This window comes from Schistocerca nitens, chromosome 1 (genome assembly GCF_023898315.1).
Source record: "Schistocerca nitens isolate TAMUIC-IGC-003100 chromosome 1, iqSchNite1.1, whole genome shotgun sequence".
In the NCBI taxonomy this organism is placed as follows: domain Eukaryota; kingdom Metazoa; phylum Arthropoda; class Insecta; order Orthoptera; family Acrididae; genus Schistocerca; species Schistocerca nitens.
This window is the reverse complement of record NC_064614.1, coordinates 1,002,890,448-1,002,904,852: the sequence shown is the minus strand read 5'-3', so window position 1 is coordinate 1,002,904,852 and position 14,405 is coordinate 1,002,890,448. Positions and strand designations below refer to the sequence as shown.

The window sequence follows — 14,405 nt, the reverse complement described above, 5'->3', positions numbered from 1 at the left end:
GTAGAGTAATGTTGGTGTACGCGTACGTGGAGAACTTGTTTGCGCAGCAATCGCCGACATAGTGTAGTTGATGTGGAATAAGGGGAACCACCCGCATTCGCCGAGGCAGATAGAAAACCGCATAAAAACCATCCACGGACTGGCCGGCCCACCGGACCTCGACACGAGTCTGCCGGGCGGATTCGTGCCGGGAACCAGGCGCTTCTTCCCGCTCCGGAAAGCCGTGCGTTAGACCGCTCGGCTAACACAGTCACTTAGTATGGACAAGACTACTGAAAGCGGGTATTCAGGAACAAAGTCACTTTTGTTTACGCAACTGATGGGGCAAGACATAGTGACCACCGGCCACCGCGAGGTTAAATGCCACCTAGTTCAAATGGTTCAAATGGCTCTGAGCACTATGGGATTCAACTGCTGTGGTCATCAGTCCCCTAGAACTTAGAACTACTTAAACCTATCTAACCTAAGGACATCACACACATCCATGCCCGAGGCAGGATTCGAACCTGCGACCGTAGCAGTAGCACGATTCCTGACTGCGCGCCTAGAACCGCGAGACCACCGCGGCCGGCTAAATGCCGCCTAGTGCCGATGCGACTACGCGACAGGCGAGGTAACTGTATAATATGAGCAGAGGCGAATGAGGAATCATTGTAGTGACGATAAATGCCACAAGTAAGGAAATCCACTGGCATAAGCAACTTTCACAAAGAGATTGTTATGGTCGGGTCCAGTGTTCGGGAGCGAAATCTCGGAAACAGTGCAGCTGGCAGGCTGTCCGCGTGCTACTGTAATGAGCATCTGTGGAAAGTTTCTGAAGCACGATGAAACGACTAGTGGGTGACACGGTGTAGGGCGTCCATATATCGTCATAGAATGTGGAGGTCTGAGACTTGCCATTCCTGTAAGACAGGATAGGTGGCGATTTATGGCAGATCTGACCGACTGAGTAAAATGCTGGTGGAAGCGCAAGTGTTTCGGCATACAACATTCGGCGCACTTTGCTGAAAATGAGGCTCTGCAGCAGACAGCTCTTACCTGTTCCCACGTTGACCCAACGACGTCGCCAATTACAATTGTGGTGGGCGTGGGATCGTAGAAACTGGGCAGTGGATAAACAGAAACGTGCTGCCTGGTCGAACGAATCACTTTTTTTCTTGTTACACCAGGTCGATGTTCGTTCCTGTATACCCCGTCATCAGGCCGAAAGGCTTATCGAAACGCTCCGCGCCACGCACTCAGGCCGGTTGTGGCAGTATTATGGTATGGCGGATAATCCCCTGTCCTTCCGTAGGACCTCTGGTAGTAATCGAAGGTATCATGGCTGCAATGGAGTACGTGAACATCATTGTAAACCACTTTCTGCCCTTCATGCTCGATGTCTTTCCCGCCGGCGATGGCACCTTTCAGCAGGATAACCGTCCATGTCACAAGGCCAGAACGGAGTTACAGTGGTCTGAGGAGCTTGATATCTCACGCTGATGTCTTGGCCATTAAATTAGCCTGACATGACCCTGATGGGACACATCCACGACGCTATAAAGCGCCGGCTCTTCGCCTACAAATCCCTAGTTTCTAATTTACAGGGCTGCTCGGTTTGTGCGTAGACACCTGGTGTTATCACGCAACATACCTTCGGAAACATGCTGAGAACTTATTGAATCCATGTCACGCAGAATAGCTGTTACACTGTGTTCCAAAGATGGACCATCACACTCTACCTTGCAAACTGCCGAACATATGAGCAGAGTCTTAGAATGGTCTGCGCTTTTATTGGTGTTTTAAAGAGACAGGTATACTACTCAAATGCAAGTTGAACTATTCTTCTTAATGTGACGCGGGATGTTACCCTCACAACATCCATTGGATCCTATTCTAGTCCGCTCGTCAGGAATATAAACTCTGAGAAGAGATCTTGGGTCAGTTATACATCACCTGCGAGTACACCATACAAAGAATCAGGCACACCACCTAAGTCCAACACATAAGTTGTTGCTGGGAAAGAAAACTTCATTTCATGTTAGAGTCCATCATGGCTGACACCTAAAGATTTACGGTGAAAATGAAAAACAAATCAAGGTGATCGGTGTGAAGGAGGGGAGGGGGATTTGGAGGGGGGATTAAGAGGGGGGGGGGCTTGAAATCCGTTCCCTGATCTACCTTCTTCACTTTCCGTTCCTCTTTGAATCTACATTTATACCTTAGTTTGTCGCGGTGTATCATTAGCGCTTCTCCCTTTTTTCCCTTCAGTTAGTGATTGGTGTGCGGAAATAACGACTACCGATAAGGTTGGGTTGGGTTGTTTCGGGGAGAAACAGGATTGCCGGACGCGGTATTGAACCGTCGTCCTCCCGAATGCGAGTCCAGTGTACTACCGATAAGGCTCCGTGTAGGCTCCAAACAGACCCCCTCAGATTTCAGGGCCATGGTCATTTCACGTCATTTTACCGGAAGAGGGTAATCATTACATTATATGGCGCACGACACCATTCTTCTAGCGTCTGACACTGTTTTACGGGCAACTCCGTGATGGTCTCACACTTGTTAAACTAACTCGTGACGAAAAGCTCACTGCTCTTCTTTGCGTCTTCTCCACTGTCTCTATTATTTCCACCTTGTGACGTACCAGACTGACCAGCAGAATTCATTGATGCAGGACTGTTCCAACGAAAGCCAGTCTGACATCCACTACTTCTAGAACTAGTTTATTGCAGTCTCCCCGCCCTGCTGGGTGAATATGCTAGATATTCAACTACTGGTGCCGTTTCCATTGATAGATCAACAATTATGTAATGGCTCCTTAAATAATCTTTCTGCCCCTCTACTTCAATTAGTGGCATTTGTTTATATTAAGGATCTACTGCAGCATTCGAAATCAGAGTGGACCCTCTGGAGGTCCTCACCCACACCGCTACAGTTTTCTGGCGTTGCAGCTTCCCCGTTTGCAGTTATAGCTTCCTCAAGGTGCTTCGGTACTTATTCACCACATAATTTTAAAAAGAGTGAACTAGAACTCAACCGGAAAATTTTCAGAGCCGGTAGTATAGACTAAAAGAGGACAAAAATGCACATGTATTCTAAAATACATATCTTAATAGCTATGAGCACTTTCTCCGCTACTGTGAGACATACCTCTTCTACTGAAAGTTTTGCTTTCTATATTTTGCGGTGTGGTAGTATGGATCAAACAAGAAAAAAATGACTAGTAAACATGAGTTCTAGCCTGCATACATTACAAGCTATGAGACGTCTTCATCTTTGCTACGGTGGAAAAAATCTCTTCTACTGAACACGAGCTCGTCTCTCTTAAGGTACACACTTTAGAGCCCATGTTTACTATACATATTTTCCTTCCATTGCCCCATACTACCACCTCTGAATGTTTGTCGATGGAGTTCTGGTTCCCCCTGTATACATCGTGTACAGTTAAGTGATGGTGACGAATCTGACGATTTTCCCACTAAAAATGATTTACGTGTTGCTATAACGCAACAAGTAGGTAAAATCTGTGCAGTTATGAAATAAAGATGCCACTGCAACTTATAGGCTAATTTTTAAGAGAAAATCAGTATTACTCTCGAGAAACTCTGGAGTAAATTTAGAGGCTCAACACTGGAGATAGGCTGAGGCACATATCTGTTTCATTCATCATATATTTTGCGTAGGGAAACACTATAATTAGACTAGTGATGGTATACAGACATATAGGTACTGAATCACTTCTCTCTCGTTCCATATGTAACTGGAATAGTACATTGATTGTACAGTTTCTGTATAGATGTGGAATTAACAATACCCATGACAAATGGAACAATGAGATGAAATGTGGAAGCTACTAGCACAGCAGAGCAGAAGTTCTAATCGTACAAGGTCGATTGATACCGGGTGTCACAGTACATCATTCCACAATGTATCTCATATGGTGGTGTTCGCACATACAGTCTACTGAACGGGACGTAGCATTGCCGTCAAGGTTCCACGGGTAGAAAGTTTTTCCATTGACCTTGTACGATGGCGTCACCTGCTAATATCAGAAATTATACTTGCCGTGCTCACTCATGTTATGGTAATGAGTTTTGCACCTCTTTGTAATCTTAATCTTTATTTTATTACTTACTTTGTTCTCCTGACACTGTGAAGCTTGCAAGAGGATATTTTTATGCGAATGTTTTTGAACAAATAATTGTTAATGTTCAGAAATGTTTGGACGATACTTTTCCTATTCTTTCGTTTCTGAACAATGTGAAGAACTTACTAATATTTTTTTACAAATCAGTACTTCAACTGCTAAGAGGTCCATACCCAAAACAACTTCTTTGCATGACAGTAATCTGCTACACTGGCTTTCGTTACTTGAATATGTTTTTTTCATTTTGGCTTCACCACTAGTACATTGATTCGAAAGTGTTGCCATTTTGAAGGCAGTATGATATAACCCGTCCTAAGGGTAGAAATGTATTAAGAGTCAAAATTTTTGCCTGATGTTTCATTGTTAGAATGTAGTAGGTTTGCCGGCGACTGAAACTAACAGGACACCAGGAGTTTCCTAAACAGCAGTGCTATAACATACCATTTACAAGTGTCAGAGCGTCCAGTCCGATGTAAACCCACTACATTTTAACAATACATAACTACATTAAATCTGTGCGCCGGACCTTTGCCTTTCGCGAGCAAGTGCTCTACCAACTGTGCTACCTAAGCACGACTCAAGCCCCGTCCTCACAACTTCACTTCTGCCAGTATCTCGTCTCCTACCTTCCAAACTTAACAGAAGCTCTCCTGCGAACCTTGCAGAACTAGCACTTCTGAAAGAACGGAAGTGGTAGAGAACTTGCCCGCGAAAGGCAAAGGTCCCGAGTTCGAGTCTCGGTCCGGCACACAGTTTTAATCTGCCAAGAAGTTTCATATCAGCGCACACTCCGTTGCAGAGTGAAAATCTCATTCTGGAATACATAACTAGACAAACGCTTTGACAGTAACACAAATTGGCGGATTATACTAGCTTGAATTGCCTACACACCCGAAACTGTGCGGTAGTGGAGACTCCGAAGTAAAAGGATTTTTAATCAGGCTAAAAACAATCAGTGTAGCATGTTACTGTCATTTATCAGAACATACGCTATGAATTTTGGTTTGGCCATTAATAAATTCTACGATTGTTACTACTTCCTTAATGCCGCAAATGTATTCGGACTTTTTAGAACATGGATGCATCCTCGAACGTCACCGTTTAGGGCCGGAATATACAGAAATGAATATTTGGTTGCTTGTTTGTTTTCCTATACCATTCGTCTGATTACGATGAAATTCCGGGGGAGGTTGTGCACGAGACTGGGGTAATTTCTGGATTAGTACAGCCCTACGCAGCCATCCTCCTTGGCGTTGGTGGGGGCGGGGGGTTCAGAACCCATGACATGTAGAATATTCGACAACGACCGATATTAGGATCGAATACATAGTTTTCGGTAGTCATTGGTGACAGTTCACCGAAAGAGACGAGGGCGGTTGTGTGGGGATGGTAAATACAGTGACACTACTTAGACACCCCAAGCAGCCCTATGCCTAATGTCGGTGAAACCAAAAATCAGGAACCGCTAGAGCAATTTTAGTATGTACATGGCTCATTATTTGTATAAAAATATTGTGGGACTAAGAAACCTCTATTACATGTAGGGCTGAAGGCGGTGTCAGAATGCACGACAGATAAAAATGTTTGACAAAAAACTGTTGGTGTTTCTTTCGGAATTTAACTTACTCGGAATTTTTTAAAATCATGTGGCGCAAATTGTATTGTTAAATGCGTCCACCATTAGCCAAAAATGAGCAGTGCAACGAGCCAATAACTTTGCCAGCATGTTTTAAGGCCAAACACAGCTGTTTGTCATAGTAAGCTTCCTAATAGTGTCTAGAGCCGCATGGTATAAAACTTTGGAGAATCAGACAGTTTCCTTAGCATTCAGATAAAACTGGATGGAGATATTCGCTACAGCTATAGCCTACATCGAAGCGCCAAAAAATAGGCATGCGCATATATAAACGTGCTGAATACGGCGCTGCTGTCGGCAACGCCTATATAAGCCAAGTGTCTGGCGCAGTTGTCAGATTCGTTACTGCTACTACAAGGTTTGGTTGTCAAGTTTTAAGTGAGTTTAAACGTGGTGTTACAGTCGGCGCACGCTACATGGTACACAGCATCTCCGAGGTAGCGATGAAATGGGGATTTTCTCGTACGACCATTTCACGAGTGTACCGTGAATATCAGGAATCCGATAAAATATCAAATCTCCGACATTGCTGCGTCTGGAAAAAGATCCTGCAAGATAGGGACCAACGGCGACTGAAGAGATTCGTTCAAAGTGACAGAAGTACAACGTTCCGTAAATTTCTGCAGATTTCAATGTCGGGCCATCAACAAGTGTCAGCGTGCGAGCCATTCAACGAAACATAATCAATATGGGCTTTCGGAGCCGAAGGCCCACTCGGGTACAGTTGATGATTGTAAGACACACAGCTTTACGCTTCGCCTGGGCCCGCCAACACCGACATTGGACAGTTGATGACAGGAAACATGTTGCCTGGTCGGGCGAGTCTCATTTCAAATTGTATCGAGCGGACGGACCTGTGCGGGTATGAAATCCATGGACTCTACATGTCAATGGGGGATAGTTCAAGCTGGTAGAAGCTCTATTTTGGCATGGGACGTGTGCAGTTGGTGTGATATGGGACCCCTGATTCGTCTAGACACGACTCTGACAGGTGACAAATACATAAGCATCCCGTCTGATCACCTGCATCCATTCATGTCCATTGTGTATTCAGGCGGACTTGGGCAATTCCTTGATGCGACACCCCACAGGTCCCAGAACTGATACAGAGAGTCTCCGGAAACACCCTTCTGAGTTTAAACTCTCCCGTTGGCTACCAAACTCTCCAGACATGAACATTATTGAGCTTTTCTGGGATGCCTTGCAATGTGCAATGTACTCTTACGGATTTATGGACATTCCTGCAGGATTCATGGTGTCAATTCCCTCCAGCACTACTTCAGACGTTAGCCGAGTCCATGTCATGTGGTGTTCCGGCTTTTCTGCGTGCTCGTGGAGGCGCTACACGATATTAGGCAGGTGTGCGAGTTTCTTTGGCTCTTCATTGTATATGAGAACAAATATGTGTAATGCGGGAAGATCCCATTACGCTGACAAATACAGAGGACTAGCTGCAGTACCTGGCGTTGCCCGTGATGTTTAATATGTGCGACACAAAGTGATTGGCCCTGTCCGTATCAACATTTTTTAATTCATTTCTTCAAGCAAATTTTCGCTAGCTTTATACTTTCCCTGTATGAGAAGATTATTATCTGCGCCATCTATTATTACATTTTTGCATTAAATATCTCACTGTGCTTTTGGAGACTTGTTTTCTATTGTTTCAGCTCAGTTTTCACTCTTTCAAGTGGGGCTGAGATTGTGCACAATTCGAACTGTTAGAACAATTTACTTCACAGTTCGGGAAATCTCTAGTCCTGTTCAATCTATTGTTCGGCTCGCGACGTCGTGACTTTTGTTGGTACCATATTCACGACGAGTCTTAACGTTTGTACGGGACTGTGGTTTTTAATAATATAAATAACTGTGAAGCACAGAGTAAAATATCTTCTAACGTATATGTCGTACATAAAAACTGCCACTGATCAATAAATAGGAGTCTGCAGTCATGTTCCTGTCAAATTCTCGAGCTTCCGCTCGTCCTGCGATCTAGTGATACGTGATAGTACTATCTCCAAGACTGGTAACACCGCAGTAATTTATTCTCGAAATAGAAACTATAGTCAGATTACAGCGACATATTTCATTCGTAAGGCATTGAAGGTTTCATTAATTTTCTTCATTTTTTTTCATCTGAATGTGGAAATTTGAAGCAAATCTGCCAAGAACCTATAAGTAAATCGGAAAAGTACTTTTCGAGATGTTTGGTAGGAACGTTTCTCCTATATATATGTTATATAAACACACACACACACCTATATATTGCGTATATTAAAAATAATATATAGCCTATGTTCGCCAAAATGTTCATTAGGTGATTGTGTAGAAATACGAAGTAAATCGGCCAAGAACTTTTACAGATATTTGTAGACAGTTATTTTCCTCTTGTCATGAAGTAAAGTGTGCAGAATTTCATGGAGTTTGCAATAAAAGTTCAGATTTTTAAAAATTACAGAGAAGGAAACGGACAGTCTTGTTTATACACAGCGTGTTTCATAATTCATGTTACACACTTCTGGAGGTTGTGTAGGAGGCTGAAATGGTTCAAAAATGGTTCAAATGGCTCTGAGCACTATGGGACTCAACTTCTGAGGTCATTAGTCCCTTAGAACTTAGAACCAGTTAAACCTAACTAACGTAAGGACATCACATACATCCATGCCCGAGGCAGGATTCGAACCTGCTACCGTAGCGGTCGCGCGGTTCCAGATTGTAGCGCCTAGAACCGCTCGGCCACTCCGGCCGGCAGAGGAGGCTTAGTAGATTAAGTTTTACATAGAAACGCATGTCTGGGAACGTCATATCCAACGACGCTACATAGCGTCAACGTTAAAGGCGCCCACGCTTGTAAGTGTACATATATACGCGGTGATTTCGTCATGTTACGAAGTTTCTAGGATGTTGGAGGAGGATAAATGCATCAGTGTGAGGTAAGGGTCTCTGGTTCGGAAGCGAACGAATCGAAAGTTATGAGCGAAAACCATTCTGATACCTCTGACAGTGGATTAAATGCATCCATACTCTTGTTGCTAAGATTGTAGCGTAGGAAACTTTCAGAGGAACAAGACAAGAAAAAAATTTCGAGCAAACATGAGGTCTAAAATGCGTAGCTTAAGAACTATTAGGTCTTGTTTAGTAGAGCAGATGTGTTTCACACTAGCGAAGGTGAGCAAGTACTCATAGTCTCTCAGCTAAACATGTTGGAGCGCATGTTCACTCGACTTTTTTTTTTTCTTGTCTTGGTCCATACTACCACCTCTGAAAGTTTCCTACGCTACAATATAAGCAACAAGAGTATCAGTACATGTATTCCACTGTCAGAGGCATCAGAACGATTTTCTCTTATAACTTTTGACTCGTTCGCTTCCGAACCTGCGACGCTCACCCTCAAATTTATCCATTTATCCTTCTTCAATATCGGAGAAACTGTGTAACATCATGACGGGATTACCGTGTTTATGCATACATTCACAGGCGCCGGTACTTTTAACGCTGACGCTATGTAGCGTGATTGGATGACGTTCCCTGGCATGGGTGTCTATGTAAAACTTTATCTACAAAGTACTCTCTACAACCACTAGACGTGCGTAACATGAAATATGAAACACCTTGTGTATAAAGAAGTGTGATCGTTTCCCTCTTTGTAATTTTTAAAAATCTGAAGTTTTATTACAAACTCCATGAAATTTTGCACACTACTTCATGACAAGAGGAAAATAACTGTCTACATAATATATCTAAAAGTTCTTGGCCGATTGACTTCGTAATTCTACACGATCACCTAATGAACATTTTGGCGAACGTAGGCTATATATTATTTTTAATATACACAATATATAGGTGTGTATATATATTTTTATATATAGCATATACATAAAGGAGAAACGTTCTTATCAAACATCTCGAAAAGTACTTTTCCGATTTGCTTAAAAGTTCTTGGCCGATTTACTTCATATTTCCACAGTCAGATGAAAAAATGAAGAAAATTAACGAAAACTTCAGTGCCTAACGAATGAAATATGTCGCTGTACACTAACTATAATTTCTGTTGCGAGAATAAATTACTGCGGCGTTACCAGTCTTGGAGATAGTACTATCACGTGTCACTAGATCGCAGGTCGAGCGAAAGCTCGAGAATTTGACAGGAACATGACTGCAGACTCCTATTCATTGATTAGTGGCAGTTGTTACATATGACATTTACGCTAGATCTTTGAGAGAGTTATTTGTCGGTGAAATAGTGGCTATGAGACAAGACGTCCTGTCGACTGTCTAGTGTGGGAACACAGCACCACGTGACAGCAAGGTGAATGAGCAGCGTGAATCGAGCTCGCGAGAGGGGCGCCGGCCTTCCTACCTGCGAGTAGGGGAGCGCGCGGCAGACGCCGTCGCCCAGCTGCCAGCCGCGCTGCAGGCGCGACATGGCGACGGCGGGGATGCCGAGCGCGAAGACGACGTCGGCGGCGGCCAGGTTGAGCAGGAAGCAGTTGGTGACGGTGCGCAGCTCGCGGTAGCGCAGCACGGCGGCCGCGATGCCGGCGTTCGCCACCAGCGACGCGAGCAGCGTCAGCGACAGCAGGCACACCTCGACCAGCGCCGCGGCGCGCCGGTCGCCCAGCTCGCTGTAGAACGAGAAGAAGAAGCGGCCGCCCCAGCCGCCGGGCGCGCTGTCGTTGCCCCACAGGTACGACGAGTTGTACGACATGGCGCGGGTTAAGCGGCGCGGATCACACGCGGACGGGGGACGCAGGCGGTGACCGGCCGCTGTTCTCCTGTGAACCGCACAACCTACACACGACACATTCCGTCTGAGACCACATCTTCAATCGCTTTACAGCGTTCTTCTATGTCAATTACTCTCACTGTCCTGAATTCTGTACTGTTTTAACACCTTCTTTTACACTCCCGACCTAACCGCAAACTCGGAACAATGTTTTCAGTTGCAAATCAATAATTCCAGTTCTCAATTGTGCTTCTCCACACTATGAAGACCTCTCCACACTTCAGCTGTTACCAGTAACTGCTGCAGCAGTACGAATTAAACGTTACTTTACCCTTACAATAGTTCTTCATACACAAGTCTCCACTCCAAAGGTGAAATATTCTTGTTTCAATGCCAGCTACTGCTACAGTTTGCACGAAATCCAGTGGCATAAGTGTCTCAAAAACATATAATTAAATACTTAAGTCTTGTATACTATTATTAGTTTCGAGTTCCCATAGGCTAGTACTCCGACATAATAATCAGACAAGTACCTCAATCCTAAACAGTTGTGCAGCAAGTTTGACAATGAAATTGGATTACCTCTCAATTTACGAAATGAACTGGAATGAGTTTCAAGTTCTCGCCTCACTATCTTCAGACACACGAACTACGCTATCGTCATTCACAGTGTTTAATCACCACAATATCCTTTGATGCATTTCCAAAAACGTTTCACACGCCACAAAAAAAAAAAAAAACAGCACGCTGTGCAGTCCTATTCAGCCATGTAGATCGCCTTCGACCAACAGCACTGATAGTTCTATCACAGTAAGGCGTCACCTGTTGACGACAAAAAAAACGGTTCAATTACATTATGTACAACGGCCAGCACGATGGTAAAAAAACGAGAAGCGGTTGTGGGTCGGGTTACCTGAGACGGAGCGTAGAGCGGGTCGCCGCGTCGTGTTTACGTGCGGCACGTGTGGCGGGCGGCAGGCAGCGCAGCTAGCGGAGAGGCGCGTCCGTCTGCAGCGGCGACAGAGTGCCTACTGGCTGCTGGCTGCCGCGGCGCGGAGCGACGCGCCCACCCTGCCGCCTGGCGGCACCTCGTGACGTCACACAGCGAGCGGCCCGGCGCTGCGCCACCTGCCGCCGCGCGCGCTCGTGAGCTGTCACCGCCGGCAAGGCCTCACTGGTCGTAACGCCCCCGTCACACATAAGGTCGAGTTTCTGGAGCCAGTCAGACGCTACTTACATATTTTTCTAGAATTTGATATTTGCATACTCTGAACTGCTGTAATGCCAAAGTTCTTAAGCCCTGCTGCAATGCAGCCCTTCAGTTCCTGATAACGTCCATAATCCTCAGAAGGTAGACATACACTACTGGCCATTAAAATTGCTACACCACTATTATTACGTGCTACAGACGCGAAATTTAACCGACAGGAAGAAGATGCTGTGATATGCAAATGATTAGCTTTTCAGAGCATTCACTCAAGGTTGGCGCCGGTGGCGACACCTACAGCGTGCTGACATGAGGAAAGTTTCCAACCGATTTCTCGTACACAAACAGCAGTTGACCGGCGTTGCCTGGTGAAACGTTGTTGTGATGCCTCGTGTAAGGAGGAGAAATGCGTACCATCACGTTTCCGACTTAGATAAACGTCGGATTGTAGCCTATCGTGATTGCGGTTTATCGTATCGCGATATTGCTACTCGCGTTGGTCGAGATTCAATGACTGTTAGCAGAATATGGAATCGGTGGGTTCAGGAGGGTAATACGGAACGCCGTGCTGGATCCCAACGGCCTCGTATCACTAGTAGTCGAGATGACAGGCATCTTATCCGCATGGCTGTAACGGATCGTGCAGCCACGTCTCGATCCCTGAGTCAAGAGTAGGGACGTTTGCAAGACAACAATCATCTGCACCAACAGTTCGATGACGTTTGCAGCAGCATGGACTACCAGCTCGGAGACCATGGCTGCGGTTACCCTTGACGCTGCATCGCAGACAGGAGCGCTTGCGATGGTGTACTCAACGACAAACCTGAGGTGCACGAATGGCAAAACGTTATTTTTCAGGATCAATCCAGCTTCTGTTTACAGCATCATGATAGTCGCATCCGTGTTTGGCGACATCGCGGTGAACGCACATTGGAATCGTGTATTCGTCTTCGCCATACTGGCGTATCACCCGGCGTGATAGTATGGGGTTCCATTGGTTACTCGTCTCGGTCACCTCTTGTTCGCAATGACGGCACATTGAACAGTAGACATTGCATTTCAGATCTGTTACGACCCGTGGCTCTACCCCTCATTAGATCCCTGCGAAACCCTACATTCCAGCAGGTTAATGCACGACTGCACGTTGCAGGTCCTGTACGGGCCTTTCTGGATACAGAAAATGTTCGACTGCTGCCCTGGCCAGCACATTCTCCAGATCTCTCACCAATTGAAAACGTCTGGTCAATGGTGGCCGAGCAACTGGCTCGTCACAATACGCCAGTCACTACTCTTGGTGAACTGTGGTATCGTGTTGAAGCTGCATGGGCAGCTGTACCTGTACATGCCATCCAAACTCTGTTTGACTCAATGCCCAGGCGTGTCAAGGCCGTTATTACGGTCAGAGGTGGTTGTTCTGGGTACTGATTTCTCAGGATCTATGCACCCAAACTGCGTGAGAATGTGCACACATGTCAGTTCTAGTATAATATATTTGTTCATTGAATACCCGTTTATCATCTGCATTTCTTCTGATGTAGCAATTTTAATGTCCAGTGGTGTATTTGGGAACTGTGACAATTCATTTGATTCGTTTTTGTACACACTGTTCAGACTTTACGTAGTCAAAAGTATACACTACTAGTTCAAAAACATCGAGACACTGATCAAAGGACATTAACATCGAGTGTGTTCAACCGTCGCCTTTACGAATCCTTGAACTCTGCTACGGACACTTTCAGTGAAGTGTCTGAGGAAGAATGGCAGCCCATTCTACCCCCACTGTCGAAACCTGAGAAGGTACTGATATTACAGACTGGGGTGTGGAGCGAATTAGACGTTCTAACTCATTCCAAAGGCGTTCAGTTGGATTCAGGTCGGGTGGGACTCTGGACATGTCAGTCCATTTCAGGAATGTTATTTTCCACGAACCATTGTCTCACAGATGTTGCTTTATGACTGGATACTCTATTCTGATACACACCATCATCGTCTCCGGACTGTTCCCCCACTGGATGCAATATACAGTGGTATATAATTTGTTCATATTCCTTCCACCTTTAGCATTTTATTAACCACTGTAAGTGGATCAGACCCTAACAACGAAAAGCACTCCATACGGAAACACCGCTTCCTCTGTACTTCGCTGTTGGCACTATATGCGACGCCAGGCAACGTTCTCCAGCTACTTGTCATATTCAGACCTTTCCATCGAATCCCCACAGTGTATATCGTGATTGAACATTTCAAATAAATTGTTTCCAGCGGTTGCGCTCGTTACACCGGCTCAAAAATGTTCAAATGTGTGTGAATTCCTAAGGGACCAAACTGCTGAGGTCACCGGTCCCTACACACTACTTAAACTAACTTATGCTAAAAACAACACAAACGCCCATGCCCGAGGGACGACTCGGACGTTTGGCGGGAGGGGCCGCGCAATCCATGACATGGCGCCTCAAACCGTGCGACTACTCCGTGCGACCCGCCTCAAGCGTCGCGTAACACTGACTACAGAAATGTGTGCTTGTGAGGAACTGCTCGACTATTCTAATCCATTCATTTCAATTCCTCACGCAGTCACTGTGTTAGCTGGAACGCTGGTAGCAGTTTAAACGCACGAGTAATTCCTTCTGCTGATTTCATGCGATTTTTTACAACTACACACTGCAATACTCGAAGGTCCCAGTCCGTTATTACAAGAGGCCTGTCTGAC

At 45.3% G+C, this 14,405-nt stretch overlaps 1 protein-coding gene across 1 annotated transcript in view; it reads right to left on the bottom strand.

The window, feature by feature from the left end:
- LOC126195439 (neuropeptide FF receptor 2-like) overlaps nucleotides 1–11,513 on the bottom strand; it is a 163,149-nt gene extending 151,636 nt beyond the window's left edge. The window contains exons 1-2 of the mRNA XM_049934059.1: nucleotides 11,402–11,513; nucleotides 10,123–11,310 (exon numbers count right to left, since the gene is read on the bottom strand). Coding sequence (XP_049790016.1) covers nucleotides 10,123–10,470 — 348 coding nt within the window. The 5' untranslated portion in view covers nucleotides 10,471–11,310; nucleotides 11,402–11,513. The remainder of the gene's footprint in view (nucleotides 1–10,122; nucleotides 11,311–11,401) is intronic.
- Between the last annotated feature and the right edge of the window lie 2,892 nt (nucleotides 11,514–14,405).